The following is a 25,504-nucleotide window of genomic DNA, read 5'->3' as shown; positions in this document are numbered from 1 at the left end:
TGTCATCGTTAAGGCGGCAGTTTTACATTCAATACAAACAACCTTATGCAAGCATAAACAGCACACAGTGAGGAAAACTGGAGTTATCTCGACCGCACGCTGTGAAGAGTTAAATAGTCAGTTGATTAGGAGACTAACCCTCTAATCAACAAAAGACAAAATAGATGGAATGAGTGAGTCATAGCAGCCCCATAACAACATAATGTGTTATATCAAATTTTCAGAATACTTAAAAATGGCTTGGAAGCCAATAATAAATGGCTTGGAAGCCAATAATAAAATTGTATTGTCTGAGCTATTATATGACTTTGATGATTCCATCGATTTCTCATTAGTTTTTGATTAAAACTAAATGAATATATACAATGATGATGCTTAAGGACTTTGAGCCGGTAATATAGCTCACAATCATCAGCTTTGATTAGATTATAGAAACTCATTGAAAACAGTCGATCATTAGAACACATTTCAAATCTGTACAAAATATTCTATTATGAAAACTAGAGCTCATTTATCGATCTAAGGAATAGACCGATCGAAGCATTTAAAGACAACAGCTTTTGAAATAAAGTTGATAAGATAAATTATCGGGATTATTTGCTTAATTGGTCAAAGTTGCTTCAGACAAATAAGTTTTACCATCCACACAATAGACCTAACAGTTTAACCTTTTACATATCATCCACATATTTCTTGTAGCTTGTTTCAGAAGATAGTAAAGAAATTTAAAGGACCTGAAGATCAAATGAGAAAACCCGAGGGGTACAGCCAAGCTATGGTGATTTTTATATTTGATGAATGTAAATCAGAAAATTGGTGTTGCTATAACTCCAATCAAACGATCGTAAAGATTGCAAAGAATTTTAATGATTCAAATTTGGATTGGATTACTTCTAGATATGTTTGTTATTGTGTACGTGCGCACATTCTAGATTTTAAAATAAGTGATCCAATTTGTTGCAATAACAAGCAAGGTTGTGGAAGAGAACTTTAGCTCAGCGAGTCAACTTTGGTTAATGGTTCTTTGTGTCTCCAAAATATCTTAAAAACCTATACCGAGTGTTAGTATATGTTAATTCATCTTTAAGCCCCCCCCTGGTCCCTCCCAAACATCTGTTTATAGACAATATAGCTATTTTTTCAACCCAAACTTTGAGCAAAAGAATGCCTAGAAATGTTATAATAAATAAAAAAAATAAAAAACGTGTAAGGCAACAGAGAGAGAGACATGATTGAAAAAGGGTGTTTTTGAGGTGTTACACTATTTCGTTGTAAAATCAAAACAAATCGAAACAAACATGCAAAAAAATTTGGGAATTTTAAGCCAAAACAAGATGACATAATCATTAGGAATATTCGCATATAGTAACATAAAAAGTCATCCTCAGTCTGACGATCCTCATCTCAAAAATCCGAATTTCCATGCAAAAGGATGAAGCAATTAGTCTAAATAGTTACAATAAAGGAATGAAAGGGGAAAGTCTGAATTAAGAAATAGTCTTCACGCCTATGAAATTCTCGAGAGAGGTTACGAATTTCTCAATCAAGGATGAACTTTCTTACGACATTGGAGGGTGAGCTTAAGTTTCCTCAATGCCTGACAGAGTGCTGACATAGTACAAAGTCCATTCACAAAAAATATAAACAAAACAAAAATGAGAGCTGTCACAACAAAGCATCAAATTCGTTTTGATCGAGTAATAAAAAAATGCTGACTTACTATGATTGTTAAAGCGTATTTGACATTTTTCACATTAGTGACATTTTGATCCTTTTTTTTCTGTGTCTGGATAAATGTGATGATTTATCGGCTTGGCTTTGTAAGCTTTTGTACTTTACATCACTTTGCATCTAAATATTGAGTAGGGGAAGGACAGTTAATAGGCATATTGGATATCGAGAGTGCACTGAATGTTCATTGAACGTGGGAAGGCTAATAGGAGGGGTTTTGTGCGATTATTAAGTGTCACAACAATAATATATCAGGTAAGCCATGAGGCACATGGCATATAAAAGGTCTATTATTTCTTAGGTATATCTTCATGTTAAATAAGAAGGACTTAATGTTGTTAATTATGTAAGGGGTGAAGCTTGTACCAGAACAACCCTATTGCATTCAGTTGCATTTTCCCAAAGTTATATGAAAATGACGCCATCGTATAAAAAAATCCTTAACGAATTAACAGAAAGGTCAATCAAAGGGGTTATCAAAATTAAACAACAGAAAAATAACTCTTGACGAAAGAAAAAAATCAATGTTTTAACGAGAATTAATGAAAGGACCCCATACTGATTTATCAAGATCTCAGTCATTAAAGAAAGCTTTGTTGGAAGCACATCAAATTCTTTTTGGGATCTGTAGGATAAAAGGAGAGAGCTATTGGAGAAAAGGACTATGTGCTAATAGTATCATGGATTATTTTCTCCTGAGAGGCCCTTCTATAATACTAAATAATTGCTAAATAAACAAAAAAGCATTGTTTATGGGAAAATTAACTTTAAAAAATTGAAAAAAACATTTTGCGTCACAAAAAGCGTAACCTTACCACCAATAATTTGAGATATGCGATGTTTGAGGTGGTCGCCATGGTGATGCTGATGTTGACGTAATTTTAGTTTTAGTTTTTAGTTTTCAACTGAAAGAACAAAACCAATCGTCAAAAAATAGTGAGCTGTCAAATTTTAATAAAATAATTTTATCAAAACGAAGGATTACTTGTCACAATTACATTTTAATATCTATTATAAATATGCCACGCCCTAGGATCGGTTGACAGGTCAGAATAAATGACAGAAAAGCCAAAGAATCAAATGGATATTAAAAGTCTCTTCTTGGAAATAAAAACCTTCAGCTTCTTTGTAAGAACAATTTTATAAGAATAACGAGGTTCTAAATCGTCGAAAAATAAGAAAATTGCTGAGCCTGAGATTAAAATGTAGTTGAAGACCACGCAATCTTAGATTAAAACCCGTTCACTAAGGGGGAATGAGACTTCGAGGTCTTGACAAATTTTCACAGAAGATCAAGTCAGTAAAACTCTGACATAAGATGAAAAGAACAAACCGATCTTACGTAATATGTGAGGTCAAGAAAAACTCCTTTATTTACACCTACAAAAATGTTGCAGGATACACATAAAGTGCCCACCCATAAAGATGTTCAGTGGTCAAAGCAAAATTTTCATCACGGACGGAAATGGACTTAAGACAACATCTCTGGTCAGATTCTTCATGTTTTGCACAATTTTGTTGAATCTTTAGACGAAAAAGTCTCTTTTTGCACCTCGCTAAGACGGAAATCCGCCTGAGACGGAAAAACTTTGAACACTGGATGTTAAAACCTTATCGACAAGCTCATAGCGTATAAAATCAAGATTACGATAGAAATTATAAGGAAGGTTTTTTTCACGTAAATAGTCCATTATTCTGAATTACTTGGCAATAAAGTTAGGCTCGAATCTTTAAATCTAAGAAATTGAAGAGGACAGAAGAAGGGAAAGGAAGAGGGTGTTAAAATTTTATGTATTTTTCTGCTTATCATAGCTCATGTGTAATTTTATGTACAAAATGCTGTCCACGTCATACTGACTGACCGCTCTATGTCACAACATAACAGACAACAACTCAATAAAAAAAGAAAGGGAACAAGTTTAAGAAAAAAGATGTGGACGACGAATAGGGGAGAGGGGAAGAAAAGGGGAAGGACGAAGGGAGTCTAACTAGCTTCCCGCGTACGAACAATCATAATGCCGCTGATGCTCAGAAAAGAAAGGTGTTGTGGGAATGGGTTTCAAAAGAAAGCGACAACCATGGAGTTAAAAAATAAAATGCGAACAAAAATAAAGGGAAAACAAAGAGAAAAAACAACAGGACAAGAAATAATTTTCTCTCGACCACTAATAAAAATCTTTATACCTCTCAGAGCTCACTGAGATCTCACAAATGATACACGTCATATATAGGTTTATAAAAATATTAAATAACAAAAGTATACCACTGCTTGCTAAAAATATGCAGGCTCCACACTCACTTTATCCCTCAAAAAATTTCCTCAATTTTCTCTCGAACCCTCTCTCTCTCGTACGGACCAAATTCTTCATTTGGAGCACTGCCATTATCTAAATAATTAGACGTAAAATTTCTTCGTTTTGGGTTATATTAAATCATTTATTAATGCAACTTCTACTTTCATTTTTGCTCGATCATCCTTTAATCATCCTGCATGTCTTCTCCCAGCTCATGTGGGTTAAGGATGCCAGGAACTGCTTTTTGACGTTTTCGTTTTTCCTCTTGTGCAATTCGTAATTGGTCTTCCCTCTCATCGAGATATAAGTCTTCACAGTTCTCTCCTTGGAATTCCTGGAAAATGAATCATGGATCATCAGTAAGAGCAATGATCAAAACACAAAAAAAATTCAAAATTTGAAATTTTGGATTGTCTCAAAATATCAAGAGTTGACAATTTTTACGTAGATGTTTATTTTGAAGAGGGAATGATTTTAGGCAAAAAAAGCTGACAAAACTTTTAAGCTTCAGAGTGCACTTTAAAGGTTAACAGATTGTAGTCATCGAAGTAATTACATGTTGCAGTTGTTTGACAGGAGAGGAAGATAAAGGAGGGTTTAAGGAAATTACAGGTGGAAATATTCGACAAGGTGTCAACAAAGAGACCAGGAAAGAGGAAATATAGTACAGCACACCATTATTTAGAAGCTGATTATACTAATCAATCTTTAATATCCTGCTTATAGTTTATCACGAGCTAGAGAAGAATCATTTCTGTTCAACATTTAATTAGCCACACATGGAAATTAATCATTAAAATAAAACGCATGACATTTTTAACTGTTTGTTATATAACCCCTTTTTTAAACGCGATTACTTTTAAACACCCTCCCCGCACCATAATTGTAATCAATGTTGCTTTTTTTGCAAAATAATAGCTCGTTTAGGTCAATAGATCGTTGAAAGACGCACAACGTTGATCATAAAAGTTATTTCTGAATGTAATGTGGTGCGTCAGTCAGTCTGAAAACATTAAAATTCAATGCTAATTACTAACAGCCCAGGATTGAACAGGTGTATAATTGAATCATAATCACCCGAAAGAATGTGTGCCATGATATTGAGAAATTCTAATTGGTTTTATCACCGCGAGAAATTTGATTTAAACATTGAATAAAGAATTCTTACTTTGATTTGTACAAGGAAATCCCTTAAATGTTCTTTGAATTGACCCATGTTCTGATCCAAATCGAATAAGCCTTGTACAAAAATCTTGATCTGTGCACTACAAAAGAGCGGATAATACAAAGTGTTAATTATATACAAATTAAGAATACATTGTAACAAATCAGCTTTACACATATGCAAGAGATACTGAGAATTAGATTCCATTACATTTGAAAAATATTAAACATTTTGCAAGAAAGAAAATTATTTTCACAAAGGGAAGAGTGAATAGCGAATCAGCCCACTACCTTAATAGCCTCTTCAGGCAGACGGTAGTCTGTTTTGACCCAAAGAATCTTAGGTTGAAATTAGATGTATTTAGGATCCTTAGCACGATTATTTCACAAGAAATATGATTGGTTGTTTACTACCATCAGTGGGACTATTGAGATCCCATGCAGGTATCATTAAAGGTATGCATCCTCTATATGCTAAAGTTTTTGGGCCACAGTGAAATTGTAAATTTAAAGATTAACAACTTACTGTTGAAGGTGTGAGAAAGCCTGTTTAAGTAATGCGGCTGTATACTCTTTGATGTATAGCTATAATAAAGATCATAAATTATGATTTTGTGAAAAAGAAAACGACGTCGTTGTTCACATATATAGTAAAGGAAAACTTAATACTCCACCTTGATTATAATGTTTTGCAGTGTTTTGGCATAAAATAAAGCAATGCTAGAATTCTCTGGAATCCTAGAAAGGTTTTCCCATCCTAATCTCTTAAGGCTAGAGAAATAAAACTGGAGATTGTTGCTGTACCTCATTTGTCATGGCCGGATTCTGAACTTGATTTGGGTCATAAAGTAATACGGTAATCCCATTGTTTTCAGCTATGCTAAACATGTGCGACAGTATAGAGGCATGTTTTGTCAGTGCTGAAAGAGAGTAAAACGCAAATAGACAGTGAAACATATTAAGTACTTTAATGGGATAAATTTTTGCAGGGATTGAATTTCACGGACTTTGCAGATAAATTAAGTCCCATTGGGAATTTTGAAAGGACCCATTAGGGAAATAAAACTCACACTGAAAATTTCAATTTTTTTTTGCAATTTGCGAAATTCATCATATTACTTGATTTAAAAGAAACTTTTTTCTTATTATTGGAAAAATATTATTTCAAGGTTTCGGCCGTTTTCAAAATTTCTTTTCCTACCCAGATCTGCGAAATTAAATCCCCGTAAAACTTTATCCAATCAAAGTAAGTATAAACTCTAACACTCTACTGAAACATACCAAAAAAGTAAACATTTAAAAAATGTGTTTGTACACTTTGCAGATACTCGTATTATGTTGATAACCTAAACTTTCATTCAATAAGAAACATCTCGTATTCCCCACTTGCAAATTCGTTTTTAGAAGATTTTTATTAAGCCTCCCTGAAATGATATTTTATACCTTCTTACTTCGTAGGACAAAAATCTGGTCCCAAATACCGCCTTGGCAATCAGCCTACACTCAACTTTTAGATAAAAAAACGTCCAGTGGGTTAAGTGCTTGGAATTTTGCCTGGTTACATAAAAATAATTCTCACTATCTTGCGCTTTCATGGTTGCAAGGGGGAGAAATCAAACAGAACCATGGACTTACCAGCAGTATGTGAAGTATCAGTGACCACAGAGAATATATGTTGAAGAATCATGATGTAGTATTGTTGATAAAAGGTTTGTGCTGCTTGTGGATGGCTTTGGATATTCAGTAATATACCATGCAGGACATCCAAACCTGGAAACGTAACAATTTGTTGGTTTTTCATTTTAAGTGGTCAAGAAGGTACAATTTATTGATTATCTCTCTCTGCAGCAGAGAAAAATTTTTAACTTGTGCATGCATGTCTTGTGTGAATAAGTAAACGATGCTATAGCAAAACACCTACTGTATTTCCTCAATTAAGCTCTGCGACGTTTATTGGAGAGGGCACTTAAAAAAAGGGTGGCACTTATTTTAAAATTTCAAAATGCAGTACAAAGTAAGATTTTTATCAGATTAGTTGAAAGAATGAATTTTATTTGGCAAAGGAAATAATTTTGTTGTTCTATTATCAATTCAAGTAAAAGTTCGAATGATAATAATTAATGATATAAATCATTGTATGTTTTCTTTTCATAATAATATAGAAAATTACTAAAGAAAATAAGAAAAACTCTAAGTGTGTATTTAGCCAACTAGAGTTAATAGTGGAAGATTTTATCAATAGAAAGACGGTTGAATTTGAGTAAAACATGCTTTTTTCAGTTTCTTTAGTTTCCAATAATCCAATAAGCACTGCACTTATTGGAGGGGCACTAAATAGAGGAAATACAGTACTGTAGTTGAAAACCAACAATAAAAAAATCATAAAAGACCACTTACCAGTATCTGCAACACCTCTCATGGTGTGTTTGAAAGCCCAAATTACTGAATCAAGAACCAATTTAAACTGTGGTTGTGCAAGTGCTACCAATGCTAAAAGAAAGGGATAGACAAAATTTGCGAAATAAGCTTTGCAAATTTGCAATGTATTTCATACAGTTTCATTATAGGGTCCCAGATACTAAGTTATATTATTATTAAGGGAAAAAGAATTTTTCAAGGGCAATGTCTTACCTTGGAAACAATGTTGGTTAACTGACTGTAGTAAGTTGAAGAAGTTTGTCCTGTGCTCTGGAAATTGTTCAAAATCCTGACAGAAAAAGAAAAACCAAATCAGAGTTAAGAAGATACCACTGGAAATTTATAGAAGACACTTCCAATCAATGTACCAGGTCAAAGTAAACCAACCTTTAACTACGAGAATATGTTTGTTTGTTTCAGTTTGTTTGTTTCAATTTGTTTACCTTGTTTATCATTTCCAGTGTGCATTCAAAGACAGCGTCAAACATCAGCGGAACATCCTCCAGAACATTATTCTAAAAGAACACAATGAATGAATATTATATGTTAGGAAAAAATAATTTATGTCAAACTATATTCACTCAAGAGATTTGGGTGGAAGGGCAGGGGTATGAATTTCATTATTGGGACTCATCAGCACTACACTACACTTCACTACACCGCACTTCACTACACCATGACTGGCCAGCTCGATTGGGCCAACATCTCTGAACCACAAAATCACTGTGGGTCAAACTGAGAGAAATAGTGGACGTAAGGGAAATTCTATTATTAGGTATTATGTAAATTTACCATTATAAAGTTTCAAAGACTTTCTCTTACCTCAAGTTTATTTACAATAGAAGAAAGAGTATTTAAGACTTCGGCTTCTCTGGCTTGAGGGACATTGCTACTGTAATCATCCAGGACCGTTGATAATAATGGTGGAATGAAGTTGTCTTTTACCTAAGGAAATTAATAATCAATTACAATATACAAATTACAAAAGCCCTTCGAGCTTCTTACATAAGCTTGTCAATGGAACTTTATATTTCTAAAAGCCTTTGAAACCTTACAGAGAATGACTTAATATGAGTTAATCAATAACTAAAAAAGGAACACTCACCAATTTGTGATCATTTGATTTACTGACCCAACAGCTAATCAAATTTAATGTTTCCTTTTTGACTCCTCTCATTGACTTGATGAGTGGTTGCTTTGTAACACTTTCACCTATACAAAATTTTTTTTTACCTTTAATGATAATTGTTACTTTTATGTATGGTATTGAATGTTAGCATAAAAAATTCTACAAAGATTGCCTAGAAGATTACCTTTGGAATATTTGTAAAACGAAGATTTTTAATGAAAAGAATTTTCTTACCGTGTTGTGCCACTGCTGAGGAAATGTTTTCACTTAAAACTTTATATACATTGACCATATCCAAATAAATGCGACCCAACTGCACAACAAAAGGATGTCCAACAGACCGACATGCTGATACATTAGTCTTCAAAATGTTCATAAGTTGTTTAACTGTTTCTTGGTCCCGAAGAACATCAATATTTTTGGTAGCTGATTGAATAATCCCATCCCATATTTGATTTGGTAGTAGCATACACTTCTCTATTAGCCTCTCTGTTACAACTTGATCCTGAAATGCATAGAGATGCAAAAAATAAGAAGTCTCATCCTAATAATTCTCTTTTCATGCGCCTTAAATTCTAGTTAAATAGGAATCTGGATTGTAAAAAATAGTAAATGTACACTAAAAACGAGTAAAACCTGAAATTCAATTTCTTTTTACCTTTATCTGCTTTACAACTCAAGTACGAAAAAACCTCTTAGGTACACAAAAATTAAAGGGTGCATATTAAAAGGTCCAAAGAATAAATATAACAAGCAAAGTTTAAAACGATCCATACTGTTTGTGAGCTGATCATAAAACCAACAGCTTCATAGAAAGTGTGAACTTGTTGTGGTTGCAAATCACACACTATTGAGCTTATATTATTCAAGATTTCTTCAATGAAGGGCATCACTTCACCAACTTGAACCTGAAAGATAATCATCCAGGACAATCAAATAACTGGCAAGTATTAACAAAAGGTTTTATTTAATAATAAATGAATTATCAGAACCAATACAATTGGGGGCTTGGACAGCTGTCTTAGAACCTGAAATTCCAAAGGAGAAAGATGCAATAAAAAGTGTTTTACCTGTACAAAAAATCTGCGACATTTTTGTGCAATTTTTATAAATGTGTCGCATGCCATGTCCTGAACACCATCATGTGTTTCTAAAAATAAAGGACTAATATTTTGTAGGCTACGTCATATCATGATTTTTTACATCACATGTGCACTGAGGTTTTAATGAAACAATAGTGTTTCGGAACGTAAGCCAATCAGCTGTGTTTTAAAAATATTTTCATATTTGAAATCTCTATTGATAAACTTTTGTTAAAATTTTTTTATTGTGTTTAATCTTATTAAAAGCAAATTCCTGGTGGGGGCGCGGGGCAACTAGTGGCTGCCTATAGCAGTGCCTATTAGAACAGGAGTATTATATGGCATCCAGATGCTGAAATTTTCATCTGACACGCTAAAGCTCCAAGTTTGGGAAATTTTCAACTTATGGCAGGTTTAGATTACTGCTTCAAGGATTTTGCATTGCTCGTTTTCGGAGATTGGCTGGTCCAATCAAAATATTTCTAGGTTTTCGTGTAAGGGTAAATGAACCCAACTGGGAATGCGGCACATCAAAGGCTGACAATCATTCCTCTCCATTGGGAAATTGGCCCAGTCCTTTAGAGCTTAAAGAGACATAACAGTACTTGCAAAATTTGTAAACAAACTGTATGCAGCGGATACAAAATTAAAACAAATGTCACATGTCAAAATAAAAAATCAAACCAAATATGGCTAACTTTAATTGTTCAATTGTTTTGCAAGTTTGTTTTGGACACGAGAATTTTAACTGTCCTCTTTAATGACATGTGGTTTGCGCAATGTTTACATTTTACTACTTTTATGTCCCTTTATTAAGCGTGGGCAATCCACCATCGGCATATCAGATAACCAAGAGTAAGGCTTAAAGCCTGGAGCTGTATATTATGTAGACTAATATTTTGATGCTTTGAGCAAAACAACAGAAACAATAACTTTCTCCAATATTGTGAGCAAATTTAGCAAAGCCCTATACAACTTGTGTTGTGTTTATGTTTACTTATGTTGTGGAATTTAAGAATTATAACTTACCATGCATGAACTCAAATAATTTATTTACAACTGTTTTCAAAAATTTCCAATGTGCCCTAAAACGATTAGAAAAAAATTTTGTTTAAAGATGTGTCCAAAACGATTAGGAAAGAATAACATTGAAACAATAGAATATGTGTTTACTCCGAATGTCCATTTCTGAATTGATCTCACAAATCTTACAAAAGTTTATCAAAGTTTTACTTGCATTAAACAAAATATTAACTCATCCTGATTTATTACTTACCTTAAAAATCGGGGATATTGACCAACTATGTACATTATATTAGAAGCAATAATAGCTTTATTGTCTTTCCCACGCTTCATTTCACACAAACCCAATAAGTCCTGGAATAAAAAAAGAAAACTAGTTGGATTATCATGGTAGGTTAACAATATGTTGATAAATCAAACAAGACTACAGACTTTTGCACCATTTTGAAGATTTTTTTATCAAAATTAGCAGAATTTAGAGGTTTTTGGTCATCAATTGAGTCTTTTTTAGTTTTAAAATATTACTGTGATCTATTTAAAAATGGATGGATGAACAAACATAAGGTGAGGCACATGAAAGTAGTAACAACTTTGTCTTGCTATCTTGTAGATAAACCACAGTTACTAAACTGCACTGATAATCAAAGACAAACTCATTTCCTGTTAGATTTCCTACCTTTATGACCATTACTAAAAATCTTTTCTCATCATCTTCGTGCATTGCACCAGATATTGAACCAATAGCCCAACAGAGTGTATTGAGGTTTTTCCAAGACCATTCACTGCCGTTGACTTGATTTTGTAATTTCTCTGTCATGATCCGTTCTGTATCATGGTAGTCCAAATGAGTTAAATATACTAAGGTCTCTCTCATATTTTTATAATTGTTTATTGCGTCAGTATCTTTCATAAATTCTCTCACAACTTCTCCATGTTCATTTTCAACAACTAATACTTCCTCTGGTTTTGCCATTCTAGCTACCATAATGAAACGGACCTGTAAATAAAAAAGAATAAATTACACACTACCAGTTTTGAGTGAAAAAGTCTGCAAATTGCAAGTTGATGCTGAGAGTTACTGTGAGTATAAAACTTATTTTCAAAAAAAAAGATTAGGAACAAAATTCAAGCAAACTTACCTTTGATAGGACTGGCAAATAAATTTGCCTTCGTGGAGGTACATTTGTGTTTGGGGAGCCTAAGAGTTGCATTGGTGCTGCAAAAGGACTTTCTCTGTAAAGGTCTGTGGCAAGGGCATTCCAATATTCCAAACAGATTTTGAAAATTTCCATTTCCTCAACTTCAGAAACCAAAACAAGATAATGAAGTCCTTCCAACAGGGTAGCTTTGAGTTCAGCCTAAAAGAGAAAGAAATCATAAAGAATATGTTAAAGTAAGCGAAAAGAATAAAAAAACCTGAAGAAATTCAAGTAGGCAAAAGTCCACATTTTCGATGATAAGCTTTTTACGACTTATTTTCTTTAATGCCTAAAAAGCATAAAATGGAATGATGAAAGTATTGATGGCCGTCAAATTATAGGAGAGATAGATTAAAACTTTATTTACCTTTTCTTCAAGAAGGTTTCCATGTTCTTTGAGAAAAGAAGACAAAAATAACGCCAAGTTTTGTATAAAGTTTTGCTCATCATCTCGTCCATTGCCATAAGCCTCTTTTAAATTAGTTGTGAGTGGCAACATCTAAAAAATCATAACATTTTAAAAAACTTTGTATTTGTACTCTGAGAGAAAGAGTAGTTTTCAGAGATTATGTTGTATCAGGACTGGATTAAATCTGCTTTTGTACTACATCAACACATAACAGAAAATCAAACTTTCCTTTTCAGAATATTGTTATTGCCGTAAAATTTAAAACAACCAAGAGACCATGTATTGGATTTTTCTTAGTATTACATAGGAAATTTAGTTTAGTTCAGAAATTTATTGAGTCTTAATCAAAGTGTGTGAATACCTGCTTAAGTTGAGCCATTGTCAGTGTATATAGAACAACAAATTGTTCTTTGTATTGTGCATGATAAATGCTACCAATCTCTGTCAGGCATTGTAAGGTGACATTTCGAAAAACTGGAACATTCAAAAACTGAAAGGGAAGAAATGATAGATAAACACATTGAATTTCTAATTTGTGACTTTCAATCTTCCTCCAGAAATGTATTATAATGCTGACTAAATACAGGGGTGGAAAGGGTATACAAAATTTTACATTTTAGTAATATAGGCTATTCATATATTTTCTGTTATTTTCAAACCAGGTAAAATATTTACAAACTTACTAAAAATTAGATCTACACGTTTTTTTATAAGAACATCAAAAGTTGTTGAAGCCTTCGAAAATATTCTTAACGTTCTTATACGCCATTACATGTTAGTTATGCTGTTAGTGTTAGTATTTGTTCATTTTCCTAGGATATCGGATGTTTTACAGTCCACAAAGCCATAAAATGTTAACTTGTTCCTAATATGTTGGCCATTTAAGCCTTATGTTCTTATATATCTGTTCTTATAAAAAATATGTATTATTGAATAAACTAGGTAAAAAATTGATCAAAAAGATCATTATGGTTATTTCGAAGTCATACTGAAGTCAGTTTTTTGATTTTTCTGACCAGAAGCACAACATTTCTTTTTAAAATAATAGCAAAATGAAGAACAAATTGGAAATGCGACGAGCCAGCAATCACGATTCCTATGATCGCCCAATCTGAAAGTCCAGCCGAACGCCCTGCACCACTGGAACTTCCGCCACGAGATGATGATGATCTTCTTGATGATCGACCACCGCCTCTCGATCTTCCACCGCGCGGTCTAGGATCAGGTGAGCGGCGTTCACGAATCAAAATTTCATCTTCATCTGAGTCAATACGAATTATTTCGTTCAGAACTACTTTCTCATCTTTTCGTTGTATAGGTTCTCCAGTTACGGTTATCACGAATGAAAACTCATTAAAAATCTGACTTAATACAAACACGGTCATCACGCAAATCACCACTTTGTTCATGGTTTTGCCCAAATATAAATCTTCTCTGCAAAAATTTGAAATGGCGCGTCTTTGAATTTTAAGGATAAAACATAAACTACACCAATAACCTTTGTTGGGGCTTTTTATATGAAGATATCAGTGGATCGGATTTCAAGATTATTCGAAACATCTTTCCAAGCTAACGAGCCAAAAAAGTATTTTCCCTCCTTTCTAAAGCACTTTCGATGAGTCATCAAGGAATGCTCTAAAATAGATTATACTTTTCCCTTAAGGCATGTTTTGGCATTATCGAAGTCAGCCGTTTTAACCCATCGCAAGTACCGGGGTAACAAGATTAATCTACGACAGATTGACTATATTGACCAGAAAGAAAAAATACGCGGGACGTAATTTGGGGTAGTGTTTAATCTTTTAATTGCCATTATCACAGGAAAAAACAACTATCGAATCACATGCATGTTGAAAATGATTTTTACACTTAAGATCCTACGCAGAAAGCACGCGGATGAGAAAATACATAAATCACATGCCATGCTTTCTCACTTAATACGTATTGAATAGTGCCACGTCCGCATGATTTAAACTACCCAAAACAGTACTTTGTGATAATCAAAAATATATATTTTCACACACCACATCACGATTACCAAAGATTAAAATGTTTCTTTCAGATAAAAAACAAATTTTGTTATTTTACAATTTAGATAAATACAATTAAATTCTTCCCTTAACGAAGGAAAGCATCAATTTGTACAGTTTCTTATCCTTTTTCCTAAATTCAAATTCACCAATACAAGTTTTTTTATAAGAACAAACTATATAAGAACAATAGGCTTCGATGGCAAAAATGTTAAGAACAAGTTAAGAACATTTAAGGCTTCGCAAACTCTAAAACACCCAATTTCTTAAAAAAAGGACAAAATTACTCACAAAATGGTGAAATTAGAACATGATAAGAACATTTTTAGGCATAAAACTCAAAAAGTTAAGAACATCAAAAATTTTTAATGTTCTTATAGAAGAAAAAAAACGTGTGATAACATACTTGGCCAAGGCATGAAATCGGAAATTTATTTAGAGTTGTTCTTGTTTAGCGTAATATTTTAAGAGGTATACATTTTCATTTTGGTTCTTTTAAATAATGTATGTAATAATACCTTTCGTCGTATTTACTTAAATTTTCAAAATTGTAACAAAAATTAAAAATAATATTACAATTTCGAACAAATAAAAATCAGTAAGATAAAAATTAAAATGATAATGAACTTTTCGAAATAGATTGATAGGTACCAGAAAGTTACATTTAGCAACATACATTTTCCGTTTTTGTGTTTAAATTTTACTGTTTAATTGTACCAGGCGTCAAACGTGTTTCAAATTCAAGTGCAAATTTACATGCTGGAAAACTGTTCAGCCGTCCAACAATTTCTAATTATCTACCAGCGTTGACCGTTGACTATTCATAACCCAAAAGTTCGTTGTTGAATTCATTATCTACAGATTATACAATTTCACGTACAAATTCTCTTCAAATAGCCAATAAGAGTAGATGTGTACTGTGAATGAAAGATGGGCGTGACGGGTGTAAATAAGTGCAAAAGGCGTTAAGAATATTCATGAGATAACACAGCCAGTTTCATTTTTATTACCGGCGGAATTCGGATCATCAATCTCTTTGACTGGTTCAATTTTCTCGTTGTCTTCTTTATCTTTTCCCGTCATCTGAAAAAAATTATGAGAAACTTTAGGTGTAAATACAGACATTGGGTAGGTGGTCCCCCACTTAAAGAAATAAAATGCTCATTAATGGGTTCTCATATAAGGTCAGATGGCAGTATCCAAAATCTTTTGACAACTTTGTCAGAATATGAGGAATATGAGGAGCTTATAGCTCAACAAGATTTTAATGGTTTTTTAAAGAACAACTTTAGCAAGATTTACTTCCTTTTCTACCATTCAACAAGGTGTTGAAATACCTGCAGTAGCAACTAATACATTACAACCTATCAAAATACCATTACTGACCTGTGACTGAGCTTTTCCAGCGTCAAAAGCCGCAAAGATTTCTGGTTTCCATCGAGGATTATGGGAAGGCAAGGCAAATTCAACAGGACTTGCTATTCCAATTTCTGTTGTCTCTAGTTCAGGAGTTTCCTCTGGTACCTTCTGATGGTATCTGGATGTTAAAAAGAAACATTGAGAAATATAGTATTGGAATATAGTTATCAAGGAATAAGAATCTCAACCTACTTACCTAGCTTTAACCCAATTTTAAACTGCACTTGCATCGATTGATCTTTTAATTTTAAACCGGACTTGTTATAACAAGTACAACAAACGTTATAAACTTACATAAATCCATTTTCATGAGTGGCTTTTTCCAATCTTTGATGAACGATCGGTCCCAGTCTTCGAAAGAACTGATGAGCGTCCGGTCGAGCAGAATTTCCAGGCCCCTTCGTAGATGCATATTCTTTGCATAGTTGACCTGCAAGCTTGTAACCTGCATGACAAAAGGCAAGCAGGTTTGTAGGTTAAAAATATATATTAGTGAGATTAAGAAAATCTGTATAATCACGACGACGGACGAAAAATGTAATAGACTAGCGAGTCCCAACCAATCAAATTTCGTATTGTGACTACTCTCGGGTACCTATTTTTTTAAAGGAGGCTAATACAGCAGAATTGAGACAAAAGAGGGAGCTTTCAAAAACATTTTCCCAAAAATTAATAAGCAGGGGGGTTGGAGTAAGAATGTCCTGGGTGGGAAATTTTCGGAAAATTAATTAGTGGAGGGGGACGGCTATTAGGCACCCAAAAGTAGTCTATTGTCGTTGTAATTATCTTGGTATACTCTTAACCAGTAATATCAACTGAACGAAGTCATTCAGCTTTTGTAAAGGGAACACCAGCAGCTTAAACAAGGGCTTCATCAACTTGGCCAATCGAGGAGGGTAATGCAGCTATAGCCTCTTCAATACTGTAAAATTAGCGAGGGCGAAGCTTCAGTTTAGGCTGAGTTAAATTTTCTTCTCAAAAATTGGATTTAAAAGTCCCTGCCACCCCCCCCCCCCCCCTCCACTTGGAATAAACGTTAAAATTATGATGATCTCCCGAATCCTAAACGATTCAAAGAATATTTGAAGACATTAGAAAAAAAGGAATGGGAATGATGTTATACATTTGTCAGCCTCTTGGAGTGATCTGATTGCATTTCCACATTGATCTTCTGCTAAAAGCGTTTCGCCTTTGAAACTGTGCGCCTATGATTGAGAAAGAAAGCAAAAGCATTCAGGTAAGGGAAATAGAGGCATAACTATTTGAATCGGGAAGCTGCATCTTTCATCATTTTGGTTTTGAGATATAACAGCAGGGACGAAAATCAGCTCAGAGCACGAGCATCTACGATTGAATCTTAAAAAAAGTAAAACTTTAAAATGAAACCCTTGACAGTGATTGCTAAACTGAGGGGTTCAATTAGGGTTCAGTTAGGGGTTCAAAAAACGGGATGTAATAAATAATTATATGTTGTCAGGTGTAAGGTGGGCTTACATATGCCAAGTAGATGTTCTTTTTTATTTGTAAATAACGTCTCCATTTTCCAGATTTGGCAGCATCGATGCTTCTTAATGAATCGTCTGAAGGAGAAAGGTGAATCCTTTATCACAAGAACAAGCAAGAGTACCTCTGCCGAGTTTTACGAGGAATCTATTTGTAAAAAATTAAATACCCCTAATCCTTACACTAATGCAGACTTTTTCGGTCTGAAGTTATACAGTGTCAGTAAGTTCAAACCTTTCCAAAACTGCAAAGTTATGCTATAACCCGTGTCACTGAGAGAATAACACTACTAAATCTAACAAATTGTTTCCGTTTGAATACCTGCTTTGGAGAATAAGCTACTTGTTCCCAGTGCGACAGCTGTGATGGTTGTCGATTTGTGTTTTAATTCCACTGCTCTCGCTACCGTTACTATGAAAGAAATGCGTCAAATAAATTCAATTCAGATTTTGAAACTTCTCAACAAAACACTTCGTAAACCGTATTCCGTAACCGTCTTGAAAAATAGAGATTCTAAGGTATATGAGTGAAAGTAGAAGAGAGTCTATCCCTGGGAGTTTTTGGGAATTACATATAGACCATTGCTGTGATTGAAGCCTTAACACTAACAATCGGTTATCATGGATGTTGATGAGATAAATTAAGATTTTAAATAAATTTCATCATATAAAAAAGTACCTTCTTGAGCTTCTGCTAAACATTGGAGATGGTAAGCATCAAGAACGCGTGGATCCGCATCGCTGTGTTTCTCCACCAGCCCTGTTCCTAGTTTACTTTCACAGATGTTCTAAAAATGAAGATAAAAAATATTTGTTAAGTTCCTTTAAAAAAAATTGGTCGTCAGTTCATCATATCTTATCGAAAACAAAATCGAGAAAGGTACAATAACCATGAAACCCATACCTTTGCTTGCATGAATATACCAGCAGCTTGTCTTAAGCTTTTGAATACCTCTTTCGCCTCTTCGTCAGACAAGCTGAAATTAATCAAATTGAAAGATAAATATATTGAAAACGAGCAATTAGAATGAATTGTATGTAGTCGTAAAATTTCCGGACACAGAACTTGATATGTTAATTTTTTTTAAATGATAAAGAAGAACTTAACATGTAAGGATCGAAATGTGGTTAAAAAAATGTGTCATATCTCCATTTAATTTGGTTAGACATCTTATGGCTTTTTTATGTTTCAATTATTTTTTTTTTTCAATTTATCATAAATTTGGGAGGCGCATGAATGAGCTCAATTATGATATTGAGAAAGAAAAAAACTGGTTATCGATTACTCACTTTTCATTCGAAGAGAGATAAGAGGCACGTTTGGTATACCACAAAGCCAACTCTGTCAACACAGAGGCTAATTCGTAATTGGCATCAGGAACAGCACTGAAACAAAACAAAACAAAACAAGAGAATGTAGCATTTGGAAGCCTGTATCAAATTATATAGTGGTGGATTTTTTTCAGCTATGCTCAAATGAAACAGGAAGTGATGTGAAGTAAACATTAACCTTAAGTTATATAAAATTCATAAAATCAAAGAAACAAAGTTCAAAAATCTTAATTAAAATTTCGCATACATTGCAGTGTTACCACATATAGAATGGCTCCATTTAAAAGTTTCAATCTTCTGTAATTTGGCTTCCCCTGATGCTGAAGTTGAAGGAGCACTTTCTCCCTCTTTAACTGGCCCTTTGACATCCTCAAGTAAACCCCAGAATAATGAGAGGTACTCGTTGACTGTTTTCTCCACGTGCTCAACAGCGTTTCTAGGATCTTGCAATTGTTGTAGTGCTTTCACTCGATATACTCGCAGATCTCTGAAAAAATAATTTTGATATCATTCATCCATGATGTTTAATAAAGCATATACTTACATGCACCTAGTCTACATAATATACAGCTCCAGGCTTTTAGGCCTTATACTCTTGGTCTATAGGCACTGCTATATGCGGCCACTAGTGGCCCCCACCGGGAATTTTCTTTTTAATCGGATTAAACATAATAGCGTTTAATATAAGTTTTTAACAAAAGAAGTTTATCAATAGAGATTTGAAATAAAAGAATGTTTAAAACACAGCTGATTGGCTTAGGTTTCGAAACTCTCTATTGTTTCGTTAAAACCCTAGTGCGCATGCGATGTATCTGGAGAAATTCAATATTCAAAACAAGAACAGTGCGCATATCCCGAAGAGTAGGAGTTTTAAGCTCGAAACGAAGGAAGATATGACGTAGCCTAACATGCACCTGACAAATTTAATACAGAAAAATATACACAGAGGATTAAACATAAATTATTGGTATTACTAAAAGTGAAGTATTTATTTAAGAAATTGATTGGATATTCTAAAGAAGTCTTACCCACAAATCTTTGCTGCTGGTGGAGTTTTAGCAATTTTCTTTAAACCATCAAAATCTTGCGTTTTTGACGCTTTTAATGGATTTCTATGAAACCAATGTGCCATGATTGTACTTTAATTATTTGAAATCTGTAAAAGAAAGTATAAACTATATAGAAGACTTTTAAACAGATTCGATTTCTCCAGATTTCTCAACCTAACACTAGAAAATTGAGATTTTTGCCCTAGATAAAATGAGGCATGGACCTTTGTAACTTATTTATGTTCAAATTTTAGTTTATTGAGACTGGTGTGATTTGGAAACTGGATTCATCATAAACGGCTGCAAAAGTATATCATCTTTGTCATATTGTGACATTAAATTTTCATTTATCTCAGACATGTCTGATTTTAATCAAGATTTTTACAAAACCTGGTGTAAATCTTCGATATAAGGATTCACAAATTAGTACTAATGTTTGACTTTTATCTTTCACTGTTTCAATTTCTATGACGTCATCAACTACTTGTCTACACTGTTTCAAGCTCACCCAAGTAATGTCACCAGACTGACAATATTCTGAGATTCTAGTTGACGCAATAATGAAGCAAATTCCCAAGACCAAGATTAAGGTCTCAAGCTGTATATTATGTAGACTTTTTTATCTATTTTAAAACACCAATGAATTCGATAGGCCTTTTCTTGACAAATTCAACATGATAACGTAATCATAAAACTTTTAACCTTCATAATATTTGACAGAAGGAAGATTTTCAAGGCATGCTTTATACCTCAATTTTCATCTGCATTTCATCCTTTTTCCACTGGAATCATCAGATTTTGAATATTTTCAAAAAAATTAATTTTTTCCCAGCCACCACATGACGTCATCTGGCAGGTGGCCAGGTGGCAAAATTTGGTGTTACTGTTTAAAATTAAGTTTTAGACCCTCTAAGGATCATCTCTGACAAATTTCATGCTTTTATCACCATCTAAAGTATTTTTGTGCTAACAGACCTCACTAAGTGATTTAGTCCGAACGGCGACAGAAAGAATCTTCATAATTCCTTGACTTTTAAAAGCAAGTATCAATTACTACGAGCTGCGTAGTTCATTTGTTTTGAAATTTTGCTGCATTGATTGGTTAGTCATTTCCCTTTGATGGCTATGCAAGTTTCTCTCCCACTGATGCAAGTTACCCGACTTCACAGTACCGTAGGATCGTCTAATATCGACATGCGTCTTCAATTTCGACATAGCTGTAGGCTGGTCTTCGAAATAAAAAATCAAACATAATCAAATACATACCAAAGTTATCAATCAATCTATAAAGTGTACTCTCTCTATCACGTCACAGATTGTTAATATAATATGAGAAATGTGAAGTATTACCGTCAACTGCTCCAACTTGAAAACAGTGTTCGCAACATGGGACTCGTTGATATTTGGCCTGTATTTTCACTTACTGTTAAATCTCTTTGATAACAAATTTGTTTTGATAACTCCAGCAAGTTTATCAATCATACTTTCTGTCATAACATGTCACGATAACTTTCACTTTCACTTTTCGAGGGTCGTCATGGCTGTATCATTGTTTTTATGCTAGAGTAAATAATTATTCAACATGGCTGCCTCTTTAAAAAAAGGTCTATAAAAATGTTTGATCGTTCGATGAATATCGTTCGAAACAGTTTTGCTATATATATTGTGCACATACCTTTAACTTCTATCCCAAGCGAAAATTTGCTATAAAATTTGCTATATAAATCACATCTTCAAACCGATGATTTTATCAAAATGACCTTGAATGGTTTGTCTTGAAGCCACGAAAACTTTCTCGGTTTGGTAGCTAGGACTGCGAAAAATGCCGTTTTAAAATGGTGTACCCTAGCAGTGAACAGCAAAAAAATGGGCGAAGGAATGTTCACTTGCCAAGGGATCATCATCATCCCTCAACTTTTAACAGCAAGTATCATATATATCAAATAACTGTCAATGAGAGGTTTTTTCAAGTCGTGCGGACGGGAGGAGTGCTCTTTTAGTGAACGAAACTTACCTTGCAAAACCAAGTGGATATTCTATGATAAAGAAGTACTGACGTAATCAAATTTGTCAAGAAATAAATCAAAACTGCCCAAAAACCAACAAGCCATCTTTGTACATTTTTGTTTTTGTTCTATTTTTATGTTTTGATGATTTCGACAGACGATTCGTGATTTGAATAAAGATGTTCGATCATTCCACGAATATCGTTCGATTTTATTAAGGCACCATTTACACGAGAATAACTAGAACTAGAAGGAAAGAAAGAGAGATGCGTGGGGGTGGCAGGTGTTGTGCCGCCGTGGATTATGTGGTGTGTTTGGCATTAAGGCTCTTACTGTCTCTATAGCGGCTTTATTAGAGGGATTTTTAAAGTGTCTCTTATTTTGCTAGCAACTTGCGAATTGAGGTGGAGTCTGGACTGGATCGCTTTGCAACCCTTATCACAAGTGTTACGCGTAAGCCAAATCGCGTATTACGAACAACCTCTAAATTGCTGAGTACAGGAGAGAAAAAATCGAAATTCAAAATGGCGGCCAAGCCCACGATGATAACTATCAAAAATCTTCGTTTTTCATTCAGCTATTGCAGCTCAATAAATCAATGAAATAATTTGAAATAAAAAGTAAACAAACCTTGAACCTTTCATGAATCCAAATAAATAAAAATATTCATCTAAAGTGAAGATTACATTTCAAAATAAAACGATTTCCAAACCAACAAAAGTCAGTGTCTGCCAACTAAAAACTTCTCTGCGGGGTCACTGATAAGGAGATACCACTTCAGACTTTAGATTCCAATTCTTGTATAGGCTGCAACTACACTGCCAAATGATCTGTATTACAAAGACTTCCAATTGGGTCCATAAGTTAAGAAAATGAGATTATCTTATAGCACGGGGGTTCTGTTTTTAAAAACAAACTTCAAAATAAAATTGTTAATGAGCTTGTTACTTAAAATATCACTTACTTACATAATTCATTTATGATATAACACCCCTTTCTTAAATAAATGGCCTCTTAAAGTCTTCTATGTTTGCCGCAAGAAGGAAGAAAAATTTAATTTGACCCCCGGTTTTTTCTCTCGTTTTCTAGCCATTTCCCGCGTGTTAGTGTAGACACAACTTTAATCCGGGGAAATGAAGCGTTTTCATTGGTCTAAAATCACGGATGGTCACGTGACCAGAATTTTTATCCAGGGAAATGCTGTGACCGCAATGTTTTGCTTTAGTGAGATTGACCATTTTGTTGTTTGGATTTGAGCAGGCGAAATTTATGTACAAACCAAAATATGGCTTCGTTGGAATACCGGTTGAAACACTTGTGTTAAAGTCCCCTGCCCAGTTGGTGACCGGTCTAGTTGGCGACCGAACGTCTTTGAACCCAGAAAAGTCATACAAAAACAAACAAGGTGTCTACGGATTTTTTTCTCGGGATTTTCAAGGTTTTCAAGGTTTTTTCGGTCATTTTAAAGTGGTTTTTCAAGGTTTTTTGGAAAAAACTTTGGCACTTTTCAAGGTTTTTTTATACTCAGTTGATATGACTCTTTACAGGAATTTTTTGTTTTTTTGAGTGGTAGGTGAAAGAAAAATAGAGGACAGCAAATAAAATTTATTTGCTTTTGGTGCCCGGGGAATTACTTCCACATTTAAATTCATATCTCCCTCTCGAGAACAATACCACAAAAAGGAATACTCCAGCTCCCTAGTCTTCCAACTGTAGAAATAAAGAATTACAAGCATAGCTAATTGTTTACAGTGACCAAGGAGGTGCAACCATGGTTTGCGGTGACGAGAGAAAATTTTGATTTTGACTCTTTCAAATGGCTAAAAAACGCCTTGTTTTTTATTTTGTTTTTTTACAAAAATCAATTGCCAAAAGAGTTGTTTTAGGAATCCTCAAAATTTTATTGATGAACGGCCATTATTCCAAGACGCCTGAAGCGATTTGAAAATTGGGGAACAGTCGATTTCTTAGGGCTCATGCAAACGGAAAATTAGTGACAAAAATTCAGCTAATGATAAAAGAATATGTTGCATTCATTGCGACAGAATCGCAACAGAAACAGGGAAATAAGGAATTCTCTAAATGTTATAAAGGTTTAGCGCCGCAGGCGGTTTTTTACTTATTCTTACTTTTCAAATGACTGGATAGTGCTTTTCAAGGTTTTTAACATTTTTTCAAGGTTTTCAAGGTTTTTCCCAGAAAATTGATAGTTATCAAGGTTTTCAAGGTTGGGTGGTTCATTTTCAAGGTTTTTAAGGTTTTCAAGGTTTTCAAGGTACCGTAGACACCCTGACAAACCTCTGGAGAATTTCTTTTGGTAGTTATCTGCCTTGACCTATTTCCCATACTGTGTAAAAAAGGTTTTAGAAAAAAACGAGTAGAATCCGAAAGATCCAACTTTGCACGGAAGCACACGAAAAAGCCGGATTTTTCAAAAAAAATAAAAAATGGCTACCTGTGGACAAAAAAGCTTGATCAGGATGATAAAAAAACTCATAAGCTTTCCCGTATTACATTTATTTACACTCGTTCTTTTGTTTTAAAATAGCTCACTTACATTTCCCTTCGGCATGTTTTTTCAGAATTTTTCTTCAAGTCGCCATTTTTTTCTAAAGTTTGTTTTTGTTTTGTTTTGAAAGTGGCGGTCTATGGAGAGTCTTCATTTGATAAAATCGCGGGAATTTTTTATGTCTGTTTTTTTCTCTTCGCGTCTGGAATTTTTTAATCGCAATGTAGAGTCTTCTTTTTCATTTTTTGAGTTTGGTCGGTCGCAGACTGGACGTCAAATTTCGAAGCTGATTGCGTCAACTTTTTTATCAATATTTCAAACGAAAAAAACTGTATCGAGCTGATTTTTACAGAAATGCTTTCTAACATATTCATCGTTTTGCTTTGGACAAGTATTTTTTGGAGTGGGAGTTGAAGCGTTTTTTCTTACGAGGCTTTTTTGTCCACAGGTAGCCATTTTTTATTTTTTTCGAAAAATCCGGGTTTTTCATGTGCTTCCGTGCAAAGTTGGATCTTTCGGATTCTACTCGTTCTTTTCTAGAACTTTTTTTACACAGTACGGGAAATAGGTCAAGGCAGATTACTACCAAAAGAAATTCTCCAGAGGTTTGTTTTTGTATGACTTTTCTGGGTTCAAAGACGTTCGGTCGCCAACTGGACCGGTCGCCAACTGGGCAGGAGGGGACTCTACTCTATTATTGCGAAGCGAATTTATGAGCGAAGCAGTTTTGCTATATTGTGCACGTACCTTTAACTTCTATCCCAAGCGAAAATTTGCTATAAAATTTGCTATATAGATCACATCTTCAAACCGATGATTTTATCAAAATGACCTTGAATGGTTTGGCTTGAAGCCACGAAAACTTTCTCGATTTGGTAGCTAGGACTGCGAAAAATACCGTTTTAAAATGGTGTACCCTAGCAGTGAACAGCAACAAAATTACCGGAAGCCGAAACACGGACTTAAAATCTAAAGTTGATCAAATTGCCGCGCGGGCCGGCACGCATCTAAGCAATCTAAGCAGTGGTTCTCCGGTTTTAAATGTTTATTTTGCTGTTAAATGGAAAAAAAATTAGTTTAAATGGTGACAGAAAGGATCTTCATCATCCCTTGACTTTTAACAACAAGCATCAAGTATCAATTAAGGTCAATCAATGAGAGGTTTCTGCAAGTCGCGCGGGCGGGAGGAGTGCTCTTTTAGAGAACGA

The 25,504-nt window shown here is 34.1% G+C and overlaps 2 protein-coding genes across 2 annotated transcripts; both read right to left on the bottom strand.

Moving 5' to 3' along the window:
• Window positions 1-3,510: 3,510 nt before the first annotated feature.
• LOC136804246 (exportin-1-like) lies at window positions 3,511-12,933 on the bottom strand. Its single transcript, XM_067060946.1, has 19 exons — window positions 12,811-12,933; window positions 12,408-12,539; window positions 11,981-12,199; window positions 11,518-11,838; window positions 11,095-11,195; window positions 10,848-10,903; window positions 9,807-9,886; window positions 9,513-9,644; window positions 8,971-9,241; window positions 8,713-8,819; window positions 8,430-8,552; window positions 8,051-8,122; window positions 7,821-7,896; window positions 7,587-7,679; window positions 6,825-6,959; window positions 5,994-6,109; window positions 5,716-5,774; window positions 5,194-5,290; window positions 3,511-4,359 (listed from the first exon to the last, which is right to left on the bottom strand). The coding sequence occupies exons 1-19, from the start codon at window positions 12,826-12,828 to the stop codon at window positions 4,210-4,212; spliced, it is 2,358 nt and encodes a 785-aa protein (XP_066917047.1). The 5' UTR covers window positions 12,829-12,933; the 3' UTR covers window positions 3,511-4,209.
• Window positions 12,934-15,358: 2,425 nt separating this feature from the next.
• On the bottom strand, window positions 15,359-19,884 carry LOC136804241 (BRO1 domain-containing protein BROX-like). The gene is made up of 11 exons (XM_067060940.1): window positions 19,761-19,884; window positions 18,980-19,219; window positions 18,691-18,786; window positions 18,305-18,377; window positions 18,080-18,188; window positions 17,723-17,812; window positions 17,393-17,478; window positions 17,022-17,103; window positions 16,193-16,343; window positions 15,866-16,016; window positions 15,359-15,562 (listed from the first exon to the last, which is right to left on the bottom strand). Exons 1-11 carry the CDS (start codon window positions 19,862-19,864, stop codon window positions 15,455-15,457), a joined length of 1,290 nt encoding a protein of 429 aa, XP_066917041.1. The 5' UTR covers window positions 19,865-19,884; the 3' UTR covers window positions 15,359-15,454.
• Window positions 19,885-25,504: the final 5,620 nt, after the last annotated feature.

This window comes from Clytia hemisphaerica, unplaced genomic scaffold (genome assembly GCF_902728285.1).
Source record: "Clytia hemisphaerica strain Z4C2 unplaced genomic scaffold, Clytia hemisphaerica genome assembly, whole genome shotgun sequence".
Taxonomy (NCBI): Eukaryota; Metazoa; Cnidaria; class Hydrozoa; order Leptothecata; family Clytiidae; genus Clytia; species Clytia hemisphaerica.
This window is presented reverse-complemented; position numbering and strand designations above follow the sequence as displayed.

Excerpts from the sequence above, each read along its gene's own strand:
- LOC136804246 (XM_067060946.1), bottom strand. Across the intron at positions 11,839-11,980 it reads ATTTGCCAGTCCTATCAAAG|GTCCGTTTCATTATGGTAGC; the intron begins GTAAGTTTGCTT and ends TTTTATTTACAG. Across the intron at positions 5,291-5,715 it reads GCTTTCTCACACCTTCAACA|TGCACAGATCAAGATTTTTG; the intron begins GTAAGTTGTTAA and ends GCTCTTTTGTAG.
- LOC136804241 (XM_067060940.1), bottom strand. The coding sequence starts at position 19,864 with ATGGCACATTGGTTTCATAGAAATCCATTAAAAGCGTCAAAAACGCAA. Across the intron at positions 19,220-19,760 it reads CCAGCAGCAAAGATTTGTGG|AGATCTGCGAGTATATCGAG; the intron begins GTAAGACTTCTT and ends TTATTTTTTCAG. Across the intron at positions 16,017-16,192 it reads ACTCATGAAAATGGATTTAT|ATACCATCAGAAGGTACCAG; the intron begins GTAAGTTTATAA and ends TTTAACATCCAG.